Below are 20,838 nucleotides of genomic sequence, written 5' to 3'. Positions count from 1 at the left end.
CCTCTATTATTGGTATTTCTTGAGATTTCCAATTTTTAGCTAATAGCAGTCTTGCTGCTGCTGTTGTTTAGTTGTTTAGTCGTGTCCGCCTCTTCGTGACCCCCTGGACCAGAGCACGCCAGGCACTCCTGTCTTCCACTGCCTCCCGCAGGTTGGTCAGACTCATGTTGGTAGCTTCGAGAACACTGCCCCACCATCTCATCCTCCGTTGTCCCCTTCTCCTTGCGCCCTCCATCTTTCCCAACATCAGGGTCTTTTCCAGGGCGTCTTCTCTTCTCATGAGGAGGCCAAAGTCTTGGAGCCTCAGCTTTAGGATCTGTCCTTCCAGTGAGCACTAAGGGCTGATTTCCTTCAGAATAGAGAGGTTGGATCTTCTTGCAGTCCATGGGACTCTCCAGAGTCTCCTCCAGCACCACAATTCAAAAGCATCCATTCTTTGGCGATCAGCCTTCTTGATGGTCCAGCTCTCACTTCCATACATCACTACATCCCTACCTTGCTGCTGTAAAAAGGTAAAGGGACCCCTCTCCATTAGGTCCAGTCGTGGCCGACTCTGGGGTTGCGGTGCTCATCTTGCTTTATTGGCCGAGGGAGCTGGCGTCCAGCTTCCGGGTCACGTGGCTAGCATGACTAGGCCGCTTCTGGCGAACCAGAGCAGCGCATGGAAACGCCGTTTACCTTCCCGCCGGAGTGGTGCCTATTTATCTACTTGCACTTTGACGTGCTTTCAAACTGCTAGGTTGGCAGGAGCAGGGACCGAGCAACGGGAGCTCACCACGTGGCGGGGATTCGAACCGCCGACCTTCTGACCGCCAAGCACTAGGCTCTGCGGTTTAACCCACAGCGCCACCCGCGTCCCACGCCTTGCCGCTGTAGCGGCATACAAAAACAATCGAACATCTTTTCTTGGCAATTCCAATCCTACTGCAAAGCTCACCTTGAATCTCCCCCTGGGGATCCTTGTAGAACCATTTCATGGCTGCCTCGTGGGAGAGCGGCAAGGCGGCGGCTGTGTTGCGATGGTCCACGATGGTCTGGGTGAAGTGCTCCTCCTCCAGAGAGCTGTCCTGCAAGGAAGCCACCATCTTTTCCGCTTCCTGGGGGAGTGGAGGGAAAAGGGGTCAGGGAGGGTCAGGGGAGAAATGCACCGGGAGATGGTGCGCGTCTGCCGCGAGCGTGCAGAAATGCACACCGAGAAATGCACACGACCCCCACCCCGCTACTTCCAAATATTTTGCACTGCGGCGGGTTGGGCTGGATGAGCCTTAAGAGTCGGACACCGGCTCCTAGCTATCCCACCGTCACTGAAATATTTTCGCTTCAGTATCCAGAAACGTTTTCTTTACAGACCTGGTATGCGCTAATCCAGGCTTCCTCAAACTTGGCCCTCCAGATGTTTTGAGACTGCAACTCCCATCATCCCTGACCACTGGTCCTGCTAGCTAGGGATCGTGGGAGTTGTAGGCCAAAAAACATCTGGATGGACAAGGTTGAGGAAACCTGTGTTAATCCGACTGCTTTTCCATGGTCATTGCTATAAGCCACTTACTTGGTTGAGATAAAAGATAAAGGTAAAGGTACCCCTGCCCGTACGGGCCAGTCTTGACAGACTCTGGGGTTGTGCGCCCATCTCACTTAAGAGGCCAGGGGCCAGCGCTGTCCGAAGACACTTCCGGGTCACGTGGCCAGCGTGACATCGCTGCTCTGGAGAGCCAGAGCCGAACACGGAAACGCCGTTTACCTTCCTGCTGGTAAGCGGTCCCTATTTATCTACTTGCACCCGGGGGTGCTTTCGAACTGCTAGGTTGGCAGGCGCTGGGACCGAACGACGGGAGCGCACCCCGCCGCAGGGATTCGAACCGCCAACCTTTCGATCGGCAAGTCCTAGGCGCTGAGGCTTTAACCCACAGCGCCACCTGCGTCCCTGTCTTGGTTGAGATAGGGGGCAGCTAAAAGTGTTAAATTGTTGTTGTTGTTGTTGTTGTTGTTGTTGTTGTTAATTCCCCGCCTATCTGGCTGGGTTTTCCCCAGCCATTCTGGGCGGCTTCCAAAAAATCATAAAATACAATAGTCCGTCAAACATTAAAAGCTTCCCTAAACAGGGCTGCCTTCAGATGTCTCCTAAAAGTCTGTTATGAATCAAACCAAAGCCCAAAAGCTGGAATCTTGACCTAGTAAATCGGGGGGGTCAGGCAGCCCCCATCTCAGCTAGAAGATTCAGAGCTTCCGCACTGGCAAGTCGCTAGCAAAGCAAGCGTCCATGGGAGCCGGCCACGAAAACATGTTTGCTGCAACCAGCCAGCCAACCCACACAAGCCAGAGTCCAGAAGCGATCCCATGCAGAGCTCTGATGATGATGATGAAGGTGATTAATATCCCGCCCTCCCCAGCTGAAGCTGGGCTCAGAGTGGCTAACAATAAAAGTAACAGAGCAATTCCCTAACACAGATTCCCTTGGCCCTGCGACCCCCGCTCACCTGCTGCAGGTGGTTCATCCCGTCCTCATCCTCGTTGTCCCCAACTGTGAATTCAGTAGTAGCAGCAGCAGCAGTTGCGGACGAGGACGCCGGCGTGGGAAGGGCAGCCACAGCAGCCGGGGTGAGCTGAGCCGGGTGGCTGAGGAGGCACGGATCCCCTGGAGGTGGGAGAGGGGAGGGAAGGAGGAGGGTTCATCCCCTCACACAGAACGACCCCGTCTCTGAGAGCAGCCCCAAACAAGGCAACAGGGGCAGAAGAGGTGGCTCCCTTGTGGGTTACAATGCCAGCCCGGCCCATTTCTGCCCCTGCCAACCCTTTCCTTAGCTGCCAGGTTTCCTCGTGATTTAACGGTGTCGCTGCCTGCCTTCTCCACCAATCTGCAGCAGGCGGTCAAGCGGCTGCCTGTTGTGACGCCCTAGAAGCGCTAGGACAGGGGTCGGCAACCTAAGGTCCGTGGGCCAGAAGCGGCCAACAGAGGCTGTTTTAACCAGCCCATGAGCCACCCCCGGACCGAGCCACCCACTTGGTGGGTCCCTATGTGGTGTGCTAAACTGGCACAGCGCAGGGTCTCTCCATTTCCGGCATCTGGGCATGCGCAGAAGCGATTTCCAGCGCCACAGACATGCGTAGATGCAATTTCCGGCATCTGGGCACGCGCAGAAGCGATTTCCAGTGCCATGGACATGCGCAGATGCTATTTCCGGCATCTGGGCATGCACAGAAGCGATTTCCGTTGCCATGGACATGCGCAGGTGCTATTTCCGGCATCTGGGCATGCACAGAAGCAATTTCCAGCCCCACAGACATGCGCAGATGCTATTTCCGGCATCTGGGCACGGGCAGAAGTGATTTCCGGCACCACGGACATGCGCAGATGCTATTTCCGGCATCTGGGCACGCGCAGAAGCGATTTCCAGTGCCACAGACATGCACAGATGCTATTTCCGGCATCTGGGCATGCGCAGATGCGATTTCCGGCATCTGGGCATTCGCAGAAGTGATTTCCGGCGCCATGGACATGCACAGATGCAATTTCTGGCATTGCGCTGCGCCAGTCTGGCCCACAGAGAATCTCCACAGGTGTGATCCGGCTCAGGCCTGGTAAGGCTTGCCAACTCCTGCAGTAGGAGGAGAAGGGGAGAATCGCAGGCCTCTCCCTCCCTCCCTCATCCACATACCATCGAGAGCTTCTTTCTCCTTGTTGCCACCAGGCGCCAGCCCCGAGACCTCCACCTTCGATGAGACCCCCGGCATGACACTCTCGCATTCACCCACGGGGGCAGTAGCAGTGGGGAAAGAGGGGCCCGTCCGCCACGGGGCACCGGGAGGAGCAGGCAGTTTCTCCTCCGGCACTTGCCGGGGCTCCTTCCGTTCTATGAGAAAAGGAGGGGAAGGGGTGCAGAAGGTTATTTGGGGGGGTATGGGGCTCAAGCCTACAGCCTTCCTGCCCTCTGTCCAAGGAGCAGCTCCACCTCCTCCAGCCTCTTACCTCTCTCCGGCCCCTCCTTGGCCGTGGGGCTGGCAGGGACCTCCCCGCCCTCTCTCCTGTCGCCGTCCTTGGCCTCCGGCAGCTCCTCCTCCTCTTCCTCTTCTTGCAGGGGCTGGAAGCTTAACTCCTGCTCCTCAAGGATCGGCTCTTTGGGGCTCTTCTGCAGAAGGAGAAGAGAAGAGGCCGTTGTCAGCTTTGAGAAGTCTTGCTTCATATACCTCTGTCTCTGCCAGGTCTCGCAGCAGCCATCAGCAGCCTTACTCTCGTGTAAGAGCCATGGATTTGGACCCATAACCCTGTTGTTGGGATGCATCCTGGGAGGCGGGGGCAATTCGCAGGCTCCCAGCTGCCTCCAGCCACCGGACGGCATCCAGGCAAACTCCGGACTCCCTTGGAACAGAATCAATCAGCAACTCGTAGCTTCAGAAACTTGAGCACGCTCTAATCAGCAGAGTGAATAACTCCTCACAACGGAAGTGGTGGACAGAGGCATATGTAAGGCATATTTACAAGCGTTTATTCGGCATTAGAGCAAAGGAAAACATGTCTGCTTCCCTTCGTGTCCAAGCAAAAAACACAGGCAAAAGCTATATACGACGGAAGTTCCCAGCAGACTGTGCTGGAAGTAAACAGACATGTAACATGCAACAACTCCACATGCCTGTTCCAAAAATGGAATGAAACTATATCCTAACAGAATAATCATGTGGGGGGGGGGGCGGTCGGGGATACCCCTCATCACCATACACAGTCCTTATTCAGCAGGAAGGGATCCAGTTGGGAAAGGAAGGATGGCCAATGGGAAGGGAAGGAACAAGAACCAGGCCGCCAGGGAAGGAACAACCAAACCTCCAAGGAGAGGGAGAGGGAGAGAGAGAGAGATACTTGGCAGGGGCTATATGACCTCCTCTCACCCCAAGGAGTAAATTTTATTATTATTATTATTAATTATCATTATCATCATCCTGCTACTGCCTTTTCCCCAGTCTAGGCCTCAAGACAACTTACACAAATTTTAAAAAATACAAAAAGCTAAAGAGCACATTAATATATTAATTAAAAAATAACTTAGCAAGAGTTAAAACAATACAGGGGTACCTCTGGTTGCGAACGGGATCCGTTCCGGAGCCCTGTTCGCAACAGGAGCAGAACACAACCCGCATCTGCGGGTCGCAATTCGCTGCCTCTGCGCATGACGCCACTTTGAGCGTCTGCACATGCATGAGCAGCGAAACCCGGAAGAAACCCTTTCCGGTACTTCCGGGTCGCTGCGGGACACAACCTGAAAAGATTTAACCCGAAGCATCTTTAACCCAAGGTATGAGTATATTTTTTAAAAGCAGATCAATTACAATACAAATAATAAAAAGAGAACGATTTAAAAACCATTTCTGTAAGGAACAATCTGCCTGTCGGAATAAAAGTCTTCAACCGCAGGCGGGAAAACAGTGGCATAGAAGGCAATTAATAAGCCAATAATAACAATCATTATCTTCTCCTCTCTCCCCCTAGATGAGAGCAGACCCCCAATGGATAAGCCCTAGATCTGTATCTGTGTGGGTGAGAGAGACAGACAAACGGGGGGAAACCCTGAGCAGAGAAGCGATTTCTGGGGAAACGCTGCTGGAACCTAGGAACCTTCTACACACCTTGAGGGACATGAAGGCCCCGGAGGAGTCGAAGGTCCCCAAATCCTCTTCCTCGTCCTCCAGGCACCACTCTGGGAGGCCGTCCTTGTCGTCCTCGAAGCTGTCACTGTTGTGCCGGTGCCGGCGCCCGCTACGCGGCTCGTCCTCCCGCTCCCGGAAGTCAAAATCGAACTTCCGCCGGCGCCCTTCTCCGCCATGCTCCCGCCAGCCCGCGGACCGAGGGCCTCCTCCGTCTGTGGGGAAAGAGGGAGGTTTGAGGGCAAACCCATTTCTCCTTCCTGCAGCCTCTGCGGGGGCCGGACGCCCTCTTCCTCCTTGCTCCCTCAAGCTTGCTTCCGCCCTGGGCTCTCACCTGGGCTAGCAGACCGCCAGCGCTCGCTCTCCCGCCGGGGGCCTCCGCTCTGCCGCCAGCTGGCCACGGCCACAGCACCGCTGCTGCTCTCTTCCTCCTCCTCGTGCTCCTCTCGGAGGGTGCGCCAGTTGTCGCTGTCCGAGCGGGCAAACTCCTTGCGCCCCGGGGGAACCACCTCCTCAAACGGAGCCCGGGCTTCAAATAAGGAGGGAGACGGCGGCGGATAAGCTGGTAGAGTGCAATACACTTAATCTGTGGGTCGTGGGTTTGAGCCCCACGTTGGGCCAAAAGCTTCCTGCGTTGCAGGGGATTGGGCTAGATGGCCCTTGGGGTCCCTTCTAACTCTAGTTGGGCCGTCCCACCTCAGGGACACCAATCAGTGGGATAGGACCTGCCACACCCAAAATGAAGGCAGCTTTTAAGCAGGGAAATTGATGGAGCTTCCATGGCTTTCTGTGTGTGACTTTCATGGAATCACAGAATTGTAGTCAGATGGGACCCCGAGGGTCATCTAGTCCAACCCCCTACAATGCAGCAATCTCAGCTGCAGAAGCTGTGGCAAGTGACCACCCAGTTTTAGTTTCCAATGTGGTTCTGAAACCACAAACTTTCCGAGGTCATCCATTCCACTGTTGAAAGGTTTGTAACGGAAGTCCATTTGTTTGTTTGTTTTATTATACAGGCTCTATGACCAATTATTTCAATACCCATCAAGCTGAGGCTGATGAATTAATTTGTGTCAAAAATATGCAAGCTTATATAGTAGAGACACATTGCTCATGAAGCAAAACGGGATGGCATACAGACTTCCGGTTGATCGCCTGATCAATGGCGGACGGGAGCTCTTTCCGCTGAAAGAGCCCCGGTGCTTTGAAGACTGGGGTGACCGCCAGAGCATCGCGGAACCACGAAAAAACCTCAGATTGAGCATTCTGAGGACCTGGTATTCCTGCGGGTACCCCTGGGCGACTCCCCCACTCCCCAGTAAGCTCTAAAAAGAGCCCTGAGAGCGAGCGTAGGGGTCTCTAAGCCAGACTTTAGGTGTGAAGGGTTCAGTGTGGTACTCTGAGCCCTCCCACCCAAGCCAGGATCTTACTGGCCTGGGCCAGGTGCAAAAGAGTAGCTGGGAAAGATGGAGTGCGTACACACACACACCCTTGCAATTAAGCGCTTCCCTGGCAAGGCATATGCAAGAAGGAACTGCGTACAGGTGAGCTAGCAGAATGGTGAGAGAGCTACGGAGTGCGCCACACTCCAGAACCAGAACAGGCGAGTGAAGCCCCTTCTTCTGCGCCCAGCAACAAAAAGCAGCAGGCCGCTTCAGGAGGGGCATAGCTCTCCTCTGCTACCAGTAATGCCCGCAGGCTAACAATGGCTCCTCATTTCAAAGGCGGATAGCAGGACCTGTTCCCTTCCTGCACAAGGTAGGAAGAAAGCTGGCGGGGGGAAAACTGCACATAGGATGAATCTTGCCAACCCGCTGACCACCCTACGATCTAGGTGGGAAATCACTGTACCTCCTTCCCGTCGGATGGGCTTCTCAAACCGTCGTTCTCCTCTGCAGGAGAAGAAGAGGGTGTCAGAGCAAGGGAAGAGGGCAGCAGGTTCCCACAGCGACCCACAGACACAGCTCCCCCCCAGACCCCTACTCACCGGTCATCCCAACTCTGGCTGCGGTGTATCTCGCGGACCCCACCGCGGCCAAACGCCCCTTCTGCCTCCTCAATGCTTCTTTGGTAAAAGCCACTCTCGCCACGGCCACGACCTGCTTAGTTGTGGGGTGGAGAGAGGTAAGGTGTCAAAATAACTTCGATTGATTGACTGCATGCATATCGCATCCTGGGACGTGGGTGGCGCTGTGGGTTAAACCACAGAGCCTAGGACTTGCCGATCAAAAGGTTGGCGGTTCGAATCCCCGCGATGGGGTGAGCTCCCATTGCTCGGTCCCTGCTCCTGCCCACCTAGCGGTTCGAAAGCACGTCAAAGTGCAAGCAGATAAATAGGTACTGCTCTGGCGGGAAGGTGAACGGCGTTTCCGTGCACTGCTCTGGTTCGCCGGAAGCAGCTTAGTCATGCTGGCCACATGACCCAGAAGCTGTACGCCGGCCCCCTCGGCCAGTAAAGCGAGATGAGCGCCGCAACCCCAGAGTCGGCCACGACTGGACCTAATGGTCATGGGTCCCTTAACCTATATCAAATCAATGTCTCTCTAAGGAGCTCAAAAATGGCAGTGTAGATGGTTCTCTCCCCTCCTCCCCTAATTCCCTCAACAAGGTAGGTGAGGCTGAGAGAGACACTGACCGGCCTCCAAGCTCACCCACCCAGGGAGCTTCATAGCCAATCAGGGAGATTTGAACCCTGATCTCTCCCAGGTCCTAGTCCGGCACTCAAATCACTGCACTGGCTGTCGGAAACAGGAACCCACTCGCCGCCTCCCCAAAGGAGATCAGGGGAAGGTGGCAAGACAGGAAGAAGAAGAGTAGAAGAGTTTGGATTTGATATCCCGCTTTATCACTACCCGAAGGAGTCTCAAAGCGGCTAACATTCTCCTTTCCCTTCCTCTCCCACAGCAAACACTCTGTGAGGTGAGTGGGGCTGAGAGACTTCAGAGAAGTGTGACTGGTTCAAGGTCACCCAGCAGCTGCAGGTGGAGGAGTTGGGAAGCGAACCCGGTTCACCAGATCACGAGTCCACTGCTCTTAACCACTACAGCACGCTGGCTCTCAGGAAAGGGAGCCAACCCGCCCGCCCCCAGGATACCTCCGTACCTCGGCTCCGGGTGCTGCCTCTCCCCCGGGAGACTCCGGCCGGGGCAGCCCCAGCCCCCTTTCCCATCAGCCTTAGCACCGCAACACTGTTCACAGACATGGAGAAGTTCCTCTGAAGCAGGTATTTTGGGGGGAAAGAGAGAAAGCAGAATTTGAGAAGAGGCAGCGTCTGGATCCACTCTCTGCCAAAAGCCCGCCCCACCATCGTGAAGACCTTAAGAACAGACTGCTTCCCTTATATTCCCAGAAAAAATATCTTTAAATGAACCATAAGGACAGTGGCAACTAAAAACGACCTAAACTCGCCCGTTCGAGTGGAAACGCCTGGACTATTGGATGAGAGTGATTCACGAGAGAGCAATACAGAATCCACACAGCAATATAAATAACTGTTTTTTTAACCCACTTGCGGAGTTAACTCAGAGGTGAATGAAAAGGAAAATTAGTAACGACAAGGGCTGAGAAGAGGGACTGAAAATATCATTGTAAATATGAAAGCAGCAGAAATATTCGAGGATTGGACTCCTGCCAATCAAGAATCATGGGTACTCCCCACAAAAATTTACAATTGGGAAATAATTAGGTTATATGATGTGTATTGTTATAATTTGGATTAATTGGTTTGATATGTTTAATTTGGTAAATGGAAACTTAATATATATATATATATAAAAAACACGACCTAAACTCTATGTACACATCTACTGTTATCATAAAGCAGCAATGCAGCAGCAAGCAAAAGCTATAGCAGCCAAGTCAGCTGCTTGTGGCTGGAAAGCCAAACAGGATGTTTGTGACTGTTGCCATGGGAACAAAGGGGCAGTCCATTCTGTACTGAGCACCGGATGTTAGCTCAGTGTGTGTGTCACATGACCCGTACTGGAAGTACATGGGTGGAGTTTACTCTTACTGCTGTTGAGTGCAGACATGTTTCTCTGTACTGATGTGAGAGACAGAAATAAAGGATGTAAATAGTTTTCTGTCTGCTTCTTTCCCCTCCCTGGGGGACACCAAAGGGGAGAGAGAAGGAACGGTGTGTTCCTCTCACACATCTGGGAAGAATCGCCGAGACCTCGCCTGCTTATCTGCCGGGAGTAGCAGCGGGGAGGTCGCCAAGGAATATCTGCCGGTGCCTACGCTGTGGCACATTCCTCTGACCCAGGCAGAAATTCTAACATCTACATGCGCCCCATTATATTTTAAACTCAAGAGAGGCCAATGAACATACATCTTATTTTAATGAATTGACTTCTGCACAACTTCGGAAAGCTTTTACAGAGTTACGATTAAATACAATAAACTCTGCTTACAGAGATGGGAGACACAGAGACATGCCAACAAACGAACGCGTTTGCATTAGGGGATGTCCTGAAGTAGAGGAGCTTGTGCATTACATCTTGTGCTGCCCCTTATATAATGAAGTAAGAGAATGATTTTTAGCACCTATAATGACAAGGTCCCCTGGCCAGAACCCCTCTGACATGATTTTATATCTCCTCGCAGACACAGATAAGTATGTGATCTGGCCTGTAGCAAGCACTCTTTGCAACTGCCGCTAGGAAAATTAGAGCAAATTATACAGCCAAGGTAGCCACCAACTGTAAAGGAGATGAATTTATTTGACCCTATCTACATCAAGCCATATTCTATCTTTATAACCAAACTCCGTATATAATTGCACACTGTATTAATTAACATTATCTTTTAATATATTAGTGGCCATGTGATAATTTTAACTTGTAAATTTTATTGTTTAATGTCTTAATTTGTATACAGTGGTACCTCGGGTTAAGTACTTAATTCGTTCCGGAGGTCCGTTCTTAACCTGAAACTGTTCTTAACCTGAAGCACCACTTTAGCTAATGGGGCCTCCTGCTGCCGCCGTGCCGCCGGAGCACGATTTCTGTTCTCATCCTGAAGTAAAGTTCTTAACCCAAGGTAATATTTCTGGGTTAGCGGAGTCTGTAACCTGAAGCGAATGTAACCTGAGGTACCACTGTATTAAGATACTTTGATAGCTCTGTTTAGAGTAGGAAATGTCTTGAAAATATAAATGTTTTACGGTTTTTGTATCAGTCCAGTATGTTTTCTTTGAATTGTGGAATGATTCTGTGTACGTTGCGGCAGCCTTTGGCCATGTGCGATAAAACTGACCGACTGCTGGGTGTGGCCAAAGGGGGACCATCAGGTCTAGCATCCAGTGCCCCACCAGGTGCCCCAATGGGGAACCAGGATCCAAGCGCAGGAGCAAAACTCTCCCCTCCTGCGGTTTCCAGCAACTGAGAATCAGAAGCACGGCTCCTCCGACTGTGGAGGGCACAGCCCAGCCGCTGTAGCTAGGATGCAGCCGCCGCTGCCGCTTTTACCTGCTCCTCTTCTGTTAAAGGAACCAACGCCAGAGGCTGCAGAGGATCGTCCTGGAGAATGGCAGAGAACTCTTTATCCTGGATCTCCTCCGGGACCTGTGGAGGGAGGAGCGCGGAAAGGAAGCCGTCAGGAGCCCACCCAGATTCTTCCCGACCCAGCCCAATGCTCTGGCAGGGGTCGACCCCAGAGACGGGTGGGGAAAGTAAAGAAGATACAGGAAGGGGGCAAAAGAAGCAAGCTGGAACCTCAGCAATTGCTGTTCCTTTTCAGCTTAGCAAAAGGGAAGGCACCGTATTTTTCGCTCCACTTTTTCCCTCCTGCAAAGTAAGGGGAAATGTCTGTGCGTCTCATGAAGCGAATGCTGCACGGAGGAGGGACGTGTAAGCGGATCCTGTCCGCTTTGCTGCTTTAAAGCGGGCCAAGGAGGAGGGAAGGAAGGGGAGCCATGGCCCCCATCCGTTCCCCCCTCGGCGGCTCGCTTTAAAGCAGCAAATTTAAAGCAGCAAAGCAGACGAGGATTGTCTGCTTCGCTGCTTTAAATACCGTATTTTTTGCTCTATAACTCACTTTTTCCCTCCTAAAAAGTAAGGGAAAATGTGTGTGCATCTTATGGAGCGAATGCAGGCTGCGCAGCTATCCCAGGAGCCAGAACAGCAAGAGGGATCGCTGCTATCGCTGCACAGCGATCCCTCTTGCTGATCTGGCTTCTGAGATTCAGAATATTTTTTTTCCTGTTTTCCTCCTCCTCTAAAAACTAGGTGCGTCTTATGGTCTGGTGCGTCTTATGGAGCGAAAAATACGGTAGTTTGATATAACATTTGATTCAGAATATTTTTGTTCCTGTTTTCCTCCTCTAGAAACTAGGTGCATCTTATGGAGCGAAAAATATGGCAATTCAAAGATTGTAAACAGAGGAGAAAGTAATTCGAACCTGGGGCGGAACTTGCCCGGTCCACCCCAATATCCGCCCCGTAGCCAAGCAGCCCTACACGCTGGGGGCACGACCCCCAACCCGCAACCGTGCGGCACTCACCTTGTTGTCTTTCACGTAAAGTGCTAACATCTCTTCCCGCCCGTATCGGTATTCGGCTAGCTTGTACTTTGGCATGGCAGGGGAGGGTGGGGGGGAAGCGACGCTCCCGCCACTGGAGAGAGCGCGGAGCCTGAGGAAAGAGGGAGGAGGAGGGAGGACGTGTGTCAGGCGAACAGCAGGGAGGAGGGAGCTGTCTCTTCCCACTCAACCCCTCAGGTCCAGCAAGTCCTCCTTTCCCACTGGAGGTCGGCTGTTTGCCCCGGCTTCCCTCTGCCCCAGAGGGCCTTTCTGGGCGCAGCGCAGCCTCAAAAGACACAAACTCAGAACGGCGGATGAAATTGATGGACTATGCAGAATTGGATAAATTAACAGGAAGGATTCGAAACCTGCGGAGCCAGAGATTCTTAGAAGACTGGAGTAAATATATGAACTATTTGAAAAGTAATGGTAATGAACAGATTACCCTAGTAGGACTGCAGGGAGTTTTGTAAGGAGGATTATCTGAAATATTGCAAAAAAAGACTATGAGGAGAATGATAATTAAGAGTAACAGAGAAATTAGGAAATGCAGAAAAAGTGATAAAGAACAGAAAATCATCAGAGGTGTTGACGGAAGTTTAAAACGTTGTATAAGAGAAGTTATGTTATATGATTGTTGGAAATATGTTTTAAAAAAACAATAAAAATGTATATAAAAACAGACATCAAACACACACTCACCACTCTGGCCCAAAGTTCAGTGTCTCGGCTGCCATCTCTACCGCTCCTGGGCTGGCGTTCCTCTGGCGCTCGTCTTCTTTCTTCTCTTCCCCAAAAACCTGGTATTCATTGTATTCAGTTATCTATTGAATCCACAGCCCATGTTTCCCCTCCAAAGGAGCTCAAAGCGGCTGATGTGGTTGTTCTCCTTTTCCTCACTTAACCCCCACAACAACCCTACTGGGTAGTTTAGACTGACAGGCAGTGACTGCCCCCCGCAATGTCACACCTAGTGAGCTTCCCAGGCCGAGTGGGGATTTGAACCCTGGTCTCTCCCGGGTTCTAGTCTGACACTCTAACCAGTGGCTCAGTGGTAGATGGAGAGGGGTGTCAAAGGACCCTTCAGGATTTAACCTCCTTCCTCCAGGCCTGTAAGACAGAGCTATTCCGCTTGGCCTTTAATTTGAATTCAGCCTGATCTTTTATTCCCCTTCCTTCCCTCCCCTTTTTATGAAGATCACCCGCTATGAGACCCCACAGCTAATTCTCCCCTGGCCTCCTCGCTGGCCCAAGTAGGACTAATTCAGCCAGCTAGCCCTAGGGATTATCTAGTTGACTTTTGAATTTTATTGTTATTCATGTTCGTGTACTGTATTTTATGCTGCTTTATAATTACCATATTTTTCGCTTTATAAGACACATTTTTCCCCTCCTAAAAAGTAAGGGGAAATGTGTGTGCATGTTAGCCGCCCTGAGTCCGGTTTTTGAACCAGGAAGGGCAGGGTATAAATAAAAAATTATTATTTTTATTATTAAGGCAACCACAGCAAAAGGGTTTCTCAGTTTGAGACAAAGCGCACTTACGTCCCTACAGAGTTAAGCCAAGAGGTGGAAAGAAGGAAGAAAGGGACCTCTAGAGAAGTAGAGGTTCAGGAATCTGGGCTTCTGGGCTGGGGGTGACTGACAGGAGGAGGAGAAGGAGGAGAAAGGGGGTCTTTCAAACATGCTGCCCACCTGCGTTATAGCTTAACAAGGATCCGCCCTGGATCACCCCCTCAGTTGGGAAGTCCAATCTCAACAGCAGGGAACCTGCAGAGAAGAGATCAAAGGCGTATTACGACTTGAAGCTTATTCAAACAGAAGGGCTGGTGGTTTTGGGGATGCGTTGCCCAGAAGCCTGGGGCTGGTGGCCCAGGAAACCCAGGCGGGTGAGGCAGGCAAACTGCCTCTGCTGCCCCCTCTTTGCATGGTCTGGGTCCAGCATGCCACTGACTCGCCAGAGCAAATGACATGCAGTCCAGCAAAAAAGATGTTTGTGCTTCAGGGGCAGATGAAGATGATGGAATTCATGGAGCTGGCTGATCTCACCGGGAGAATCCGCGACCAGAAAGAAGAGGACTACCAAGAAGACTGGAAGAAATTTAAAGACTATTTGAACAAATGTTCTAATATTAAAGATATGTAACCACTTGAAAGAACCAATCAGGCCTAGGATTAAATTAGACTTAAATATATAAATAAGAAAATGTACTATAAGAAAGGTAAAGAAATTGGAATATGACTGTAATATTGTTTTTTGAAATAATGATATTGGAAACTGCTACAGTGGTGCCCCGCAAGACGAATGCCTCGCAAGATGAAAAACGCGCAAGACGAAAGAGTTTTCCGTTTTTTGAGTCGTTCCGCAAGACGAATTTCCCTATGGGCTTGCTTCGCAAGACGAAACGTCTTGCGAGTTCTTGCGAGTTTGTTTCCTTTTTCTTAAAGCCGCTAATAGCCGTTAATAGCCGCTAAGCCGCTAATAGCCGTGCTTCGCAAGACGAAAAAACCGCAAGACAAAGAGACTCGCGGAACGGATTCTTTTCGTCTTGCGAGGCACCACTGTACATTCAAATTAAGAGGAAATTCAGATGGAGGAGATTAGAGGAAGTCAATTAATGCATATGAAAAAGGATTTTAATTAATTAACTGAATTTCTCCCCCCCCCCCTTTTAGGTATTTTAAGTTTGTTATTCTTTTTTTCCTTTTCCTTTTCACTTCTCTATTGTGTTGTTGCATATTTTCTTTTGTGTTACGTTTATTGAAAATTAATAAATATTATTGGGGGGGGGAGGTGCTTGTGCTTCTTCCCTGTCCCAAAAATACAACAGCGTCTGCCCACCCTGCAGCCACGCTGTATGGGTTGCTCGTAACTTTCCCTTCGGCCTGATCTGGCGTTCTATTGGGGACTCCCAGACTGAGAGAAGGAACAACAACAAGAAGTAATAATAATAATAATAATAACCGCCCTATACCTGTAGATCTAGGGGCAGATGCTCACCCCAGCAGCAGCCCCACAACGCGCCGCCCCCTTGCCAGCGGCCACGGGGATGGGGGTCACCAGCAAAGCCAAGAGCGCGGCGGGAGGTGAGGGAGAGTCGGCCTCCTTGTCTGACACGAGCGGTCCTCCTGGCGGCGCTGCTCCCGGAGCCCCCGTACGGCCAGAAGCCACGGGCGATTTCCCCAGAAGGCTGCTCGGGCCTTGGGGCCCCCGCGACACGACCTCCGCGGCTCAATTCACATCGGAGAAACTCTCTGGAAGAAGAGACAGAGGAGGGGTTGGCGTCCATGCGCTCCAGTGGGGAGCCTGTTCAGACATGTGGCTTTAGGTGCTGACATTGAAAGCCCTAAACGGCCTCAAAGGCCCAGTAGACCTGAAGGAGCGTCTCCACCCCCATCGTCCAGCCCAGACACTGAGGTCCAGCTCCGAGGGCCTTCTGGCGGTTCCCTCCCTGCGAGAAGCCAAGTTACAGGGAACCAGGCAGAGGGCCTTCTCGGTGGTGGCACCCGCCCTGTGGAACGCCCTCCCACCAGATGTCAAAGAGAAGAACTACCACCAGACTTTAAGACGACACCTGAAGGCAGCCCTGTTTAGGGAAGCTTTTAATATTTGATGCATTGTGGTATTTTAATATTTTGTTGGAAGCTGCCCAGAGTGGCTGGGGAAGCCCAGCCAGACAGGCGGGGTATAAATAATAAATTATTATTCTTATTATTATTTAGTTCAGCTGGCTGTAGGCCGACGGCATGGGGCTGGGAGATCGGGAACTGCACAAGCCGGCTCCTGCCTTGGAGAAGGTTGCTGCACTTGGGACTTTTTAAGTTTAGACAAAACTCTCTCCTTCCTTGGAGAGGCTGGGTGGCCACCTGCCTCGAATGAGGATGAGGTTGAGATTCCTGCATTGCAGGGGGTTGTGTAGTGGTCAGGTGGGATTACTATGAGGAATTATGAAATACGAAGCAAACCCTTGTGTCAGAGATGAAAGCATTGCGTTGACTGGGCTTGATTCATTGACAATAATTTGTGATCAAATCCCACAAGCCTCTGCATCTATGCCATTTGCTTTTTCTACGCCTGACAGGCACGTATAAGCATTCTAACTTATTTTTTGCTCTATAAGACTCACCTTTTCCCTCCTAAAAAGTAAGGGGAAATGTGTTTGCGTCTTATGGAGCGAATGCAGGCTGCGCAGCTATCCCAGAAGCCAGAACAGCAAGAGGGATTGCTGCTTTCACTGTGCAGAGATCCCTCTTGCTGTTCTGGCTTCTGAGATTCAGAATATTCTTTTTCTTGTTTTCCTCCTCCAAAAACTAGGTGCGTCTTGTGGCCTGGTGCGTCTTATAGAGCGAAAAATACGGTAAATACAGGCCAGTTGCTTCATCAGGCATCCTCAGTACATAAAGATAGTACAGTGGTACCTCAGGTTAAGTACTTAATTCGTTCCGGAGGTCCGTTCTTAACCTGAAACTGTTCTTAACCTGAAGCATCACTTTAGCTAATGGGGCCTCCCACTGCTGCTGCGCCACCGGAGCACAATTTCTGTTCTCATCCTGAAGCAAAGTTCTTAACCTGAAGCACTATTTCTGGGTTAGCGGAGTCTGTAACCTGAAGCGTATGTAACCCGAGGTACCACTGTAGGTTATTTGATGTAGTTTCATCTTTAGATAGATCTTAAGGGTCAGGAAGGAGATGGTAAATATTGCCACCCTGCCTCTCCTGTTTACCGCTTGTTTATGACCCCCGGGGTTTCCTAAAAGCATTCCTCCTTGCTTCCTCTTTTATTTACTCTGAACTGCATATGCATGCTCAAAAAAGAAATAGTTTCTTTGTAGTTTTAACTTTAACTTTATCCCACGTGGGGTTTTTTGAAATGCTCAGAGGAAATCTGATTGGTTCTTACGAACACTGTAAAAAGTTCTTTTGTGAATAAAACGACCTGGGCCGAGGGGTGGACAGGAATTGTTATACGCACTCCTCCCGGAGTCTTGCTGGTCAAGCCTCGTGTGTATTTTATTAATCAGAGTCCAATCCTTCCTTTGCTTTGGGAACGCTACAGGGTTGGACTAGATGATCCCTCGGGTCATTTCCAAGTCTACCATTCTATGGCAAGATAGAAGTTAAAAGTTCCGCATGACATGGAGAAAGGAGAGGAGTGGAGAGGAGAGATTTTCCCTTCCCGCTCGCGTAACACTAGAACTCATGGGCAACGGAAAAAGGTGAATGTAGGGGAGATTCAGGACAGGCGAAAAAGGGAAAAAAAGAATAGACTACTTCTTCATCAAGCGCATAGTTAACCTATGGAACTCGCTGCCACAGGAGGCAGGGATGGTGACCAACCCAGATTTTAAAAGAGGATTAGACAAATTCATGGAAGAGAAGAGGATTATGTCTCTATATCTATATGGTTGTTGACACTCTCAAAGAAGTGTAAGGAACATGTGAGACGGGACTTGGTCTTGCAGAAGGCACACTGGTTCTACTTCAGCAAGATTTTTCTTCTATACGCTTTTTAAATCTTTAACAATAATTACCGCCAGTTTTCCTGGGTCAGACACTAAGCTACCGGCCTGTAATTTCCACAATGCCCCTGGACCCCCTTCTAAAAACTGGAGTTATGGTGGCAACTTTCCAGTAGAGGCTGATCATAGGGGCAAGTATTTTTGATAAAGGTCAGCAATTTCACCTTTGAGTTCTTTTAAGAACTCTCATCTGGACCCAGCAATTTGCCAGTTTTAATAACTATTTGTCTTCCTGCCCACCTAGCAGTTCGAAAGCATGTCAAAGTGCAAGTAGATAAATAGGTACCGCTCCAGCGGGAAGGTAAACGGCGTTTCCGTGCACTGCCAGAAGCGGCTTAGTCCTGCTGGCCACATGACCCGGAAGCTGTACGCCGGCTCTCTCGGCCAGTAAAGCGAGATGAGCGCCACAACCCCAGAGTCGGTCACGACTGGACCTAACGGTCAGGGGTCCCTTTACCTTTATTAGTCTGTCTATCGCCTATTAATTTTGCCTCTAGAACTTCATCTCCTGTCACCACTATCTACCTCGGTTTCTCAGACTTCTTTCCTGCAAAAGTGAGTTCAGGCCCCTGGGATCAAGCAATGCCTCCCCCTCTGTTAATTTCAGGAATGTGAACATGCGCGCGCACACACACACACCCGACCCCTGCAGGTCAGAATCCTTCCCTCTTGTACAGTCATACATCGGGTTGAAGTAGCTTCAGGTTAAGAGTTTTCGGGTTGAGCTCCGCAGCAACACAGAAGTAACGGAATGTGTTACTTCCGGGTTTCGCCGCTTGCGCATGTGCAGACGCTCTAAATGACATCACGCGCATGTGCAGAAGCAGCAAATCGCAACCCGTGCACATGCAGACGCGGGTTGCATTCGCTTCAGGATGCTCCGGAACGGATCCCGTTCGCATCCAGAGGTACCACTGTATTCTGTAAAGTGACACGCCCAGTGAGGGCACGTTTATTGCTATTACGAACAAATGACACAAGACCACCAGCAAGCTTCATGGTCAAGTGAGGTCTGACCCTGGCTCTCCATTTCAAGCCGGATGCTCCTGAGAACAGAATCCCTCCATCTTCAAAGGCGGCACATGCACCCGAGTCAACAGCTGCTGGGAAGAAGCAGTAGGAAAGAGCTATCGATCGAAGAACCCATCAGTGGGACCAGGGGCCAGAGGGAGCCCATTTCAGCTCAGCATACTGTTCTCAGAGTGGCCAACCAGATTCCCATTGCCTTTGTTGTTGTTGAGTCATTTAGTCGTGTCTGACTCTTCGTGACCCCCTGGACCAAAGCACACCAGACACTTCTGTCTTCCACTGCCTCCCGCAGTTTGGTCAAACTCATGTTTGTGCTCACTGGAAGTATTCTTTGAAGTTCTCCCAATCTTCTTGATACTCCTCTTCTTTCTGGTCACGGATTCTTCCAGTCAGGTCGGCCAGCTCCAAAAAGTCCAACATCTTCATCTGCCATTCCTCTATTGTTGGTATTTCTTGAGATTTCCAATTTTTAGCTAATAGCAGTCTTGCTGCTGCTGTTGTTTAGTCGTTTAGTCGTGTCCACCTCTTCGTGACCCCCTGGACCAGAGAACGCCAGGCACTCCTGTCTTCCACTGCCTCCCGCAGTTTGGTCAGACTCATGCTGGTCCCTTCGAGAACACTGTCCCACCATCTCGTCCTCTGTCACCCCCTTCTCCTTGTGCCCTCCATCTTTCCCAGCATCAGGGTCTTTTCCAGGGAGTCTTCTCTTCTCCTGAGGTGGCCAAAGTCTTGGAGCCTCAGCTTCAGGATCTGTCCTTCCAGTGAGCACTCAGGACTGATTTCCTTCAGAATAGAGAGGTTGGATCTTCTTGCAGTCCATGGGAGTCTCCAGAGTCTCCTCCAGCACCAGAATTCAAAAGCATCCATTCTTCGGCGATCAGCCTTCTTTATGGTCCAGCTCTCACTTCTATACATCACTACTGGGAAAACCATAGCTTTAACTGTACGGACCTTTGTTGGCAAGGTGATGTCTCTGCTTTTTAAGATGCTGTCCACTCCATGGACAAAGGCAATGCTATTCCAGGCTGCATCAATGGAAGTCTAGTGTCCGGATCAAGGGAAGGAATAATCCCGCTCTATCCTGCCTTGGCCAGACCCCACCTGGAGTCCTGTGTCCAGTTCTGGGCACCACAAGTTAAGAAGGACGCCGACAAGCAGGAAGGTGTGCAGAGGAGGGAGACCAGGATGATCAAAGGGTCTGGAAACCAAGCCTGATGAGGAACGTTTGAGGGAGTTGGGTATGTTCAGCCTGGAAAAGAGAAGACTGAGATAGGACAGCCATCTTCAAGTATCTGAAGGGCTGTCATCACATGGAAGATGGAGCAAGCTAGTTTTCTGCTGCTCCAGAGGGCAGGATCCAAACGGATTCAAACAACAAGGAAGGCGATTCCGACTAAATACCCTGAATACCTTTCTGACTGTAAGCTCTGTTTGACAGTGGAACAGTTTCCATGAGAGGTGGCAGTGTTTTTAAGCAGAGGTTGGATGGCCATGTGCCATTTATGATCTAGTTGGACCGGATAACTCTCAGGGTCCCTACAATTCTATGATTTGATGGTGTTGGCGAATTCTACAGTTTTAACATGTGTCGTGTGAGAATATCTTCCTTATCCTGAATCCTCCATCGTTCGGTTTCACTGGACAATCCCACTGAGCCTACAGCTTCCTCTGGCCTTTTGATCATTTGGGTTGCTCCTTCCTTCACCTTTTCAAAGTTTGGGAGCATTCAGTCACCTCCGTGGGCAGCTTGCAGGCTTCTCGGAGGTACCTGCTTGGCAAAACCCAGAGCTCTTAAATGGAAACTCTTTGAAACAAAATGCTAGACTGGGTATCTCAGAAGGGCTTGTTCTTTTCATCGGCGGCGGCTCACAAATACCCAACAAGCAGCTAAAGAAACAAGAGCCCCAATCACCACCACCACCACCATGGCAACATCAAAAGTTCAGCCTCGGACCATAGGGCATTAAAGTGAACTGGAATCATCATCAACAAGAATGGCAGATAAAATCAATGGACTATGCAGAATTAGATAAATTAACAGGAGGGATTCGAAACCTGCGGGACCAGAGATTCTTAGAAGACTGGAGCAACTGTAATGAACAGATTATGCTAGTAATTCTGTAAGGAGGATTATT

General features: G+C 50.6%; 1 protein-coding gene across 4 annotated transcripts in view; it reads right to left on the bottom strand.

Annotated features, from left to right (window-relative positions):
* The window catches only part of GIGYF1 (GRB10 interacting GYF protein 1), a 56,504-nt gene that overhangs the window by 26,088 nt on the left and 9,578 nt on the right, over nt 1-20,838 (bottom strand). For 2 of the 4 annotated variants that reach the window (XM_083706571.1, XM_083706573.1), the window contains exons 2-15: nt 15,130-15,409; nt 13,850-13,924; nt 12,857-12,954; nt 12,137-12,266; nt 11,103-11,198; nt 8,737-8,848; nt 7,622-7,733; nt 7,486-7,526; nt 5,969-6,163; nt 5,617-5,849; nt 3,968-4,127; nt 3,657-3,851; nt 2,478-2,635; nt 938-1,097 (exon numbers count right to left, since the gene is read on the bottom strand). In XM_083706571.1, the coding sequence (XP_083562697.1) occupies nt 938-1,097; nt 2,478-2,635; nt 3,657-3,851; nt 3,968-4,127; nt 5,617-5,849; nt 5,969-6,163; nt 7,486-7,526; nt 7,622-7,733; nt 8,737-8,848; nt 11,103-11,198; nt 12,137-12,266; nt 12,857-12,891 (1,627 nt within the window). In that variant the 5' untranslated portion in view covers nt 12,892-12,954; nt 13,850-13,924; nt 15,130-15,409. Of the gene's footprint in view, nt 1-937; nt 1,098-2,477; nt 2,636-3,656; nt 3,852-3,967; nt 4,128-5,616; nt 5,850-5,968; nt 6,197-7,485; nt 7,527-7,621; nt 7,734-8,736; nt 8,849-11,102; nt 11,199-12,136; nt 12,267-12,856; nt 12,955-13,849; nt 13,925-15,129; nt 15,410-20,838 lie in introns of all 4 variants that reach the window. The other 2 variants (XM_083706570.1, XM_083706572.1) reach the window with 2 other exon arrangements.

Source organism: Podarcis gaigeae, assembly GCF_964106915.1.
Source record: "Podarcis gaigeae genome assembly, chromosome: 13".
In the NCBI taxonomy this organism is placed as follows: domain Eukaryota; kingdom Metazoa; phylum Chordata; class Lepidosauria; order Squamata; family Lacertidae; genus Podarcis; species Podarcis gaigeae.
The sequence above is the reverse complement of the archived record's forward strand: the minus strand, read 5'-3'. Positions and strand labels throughout refer to the sequence as shown.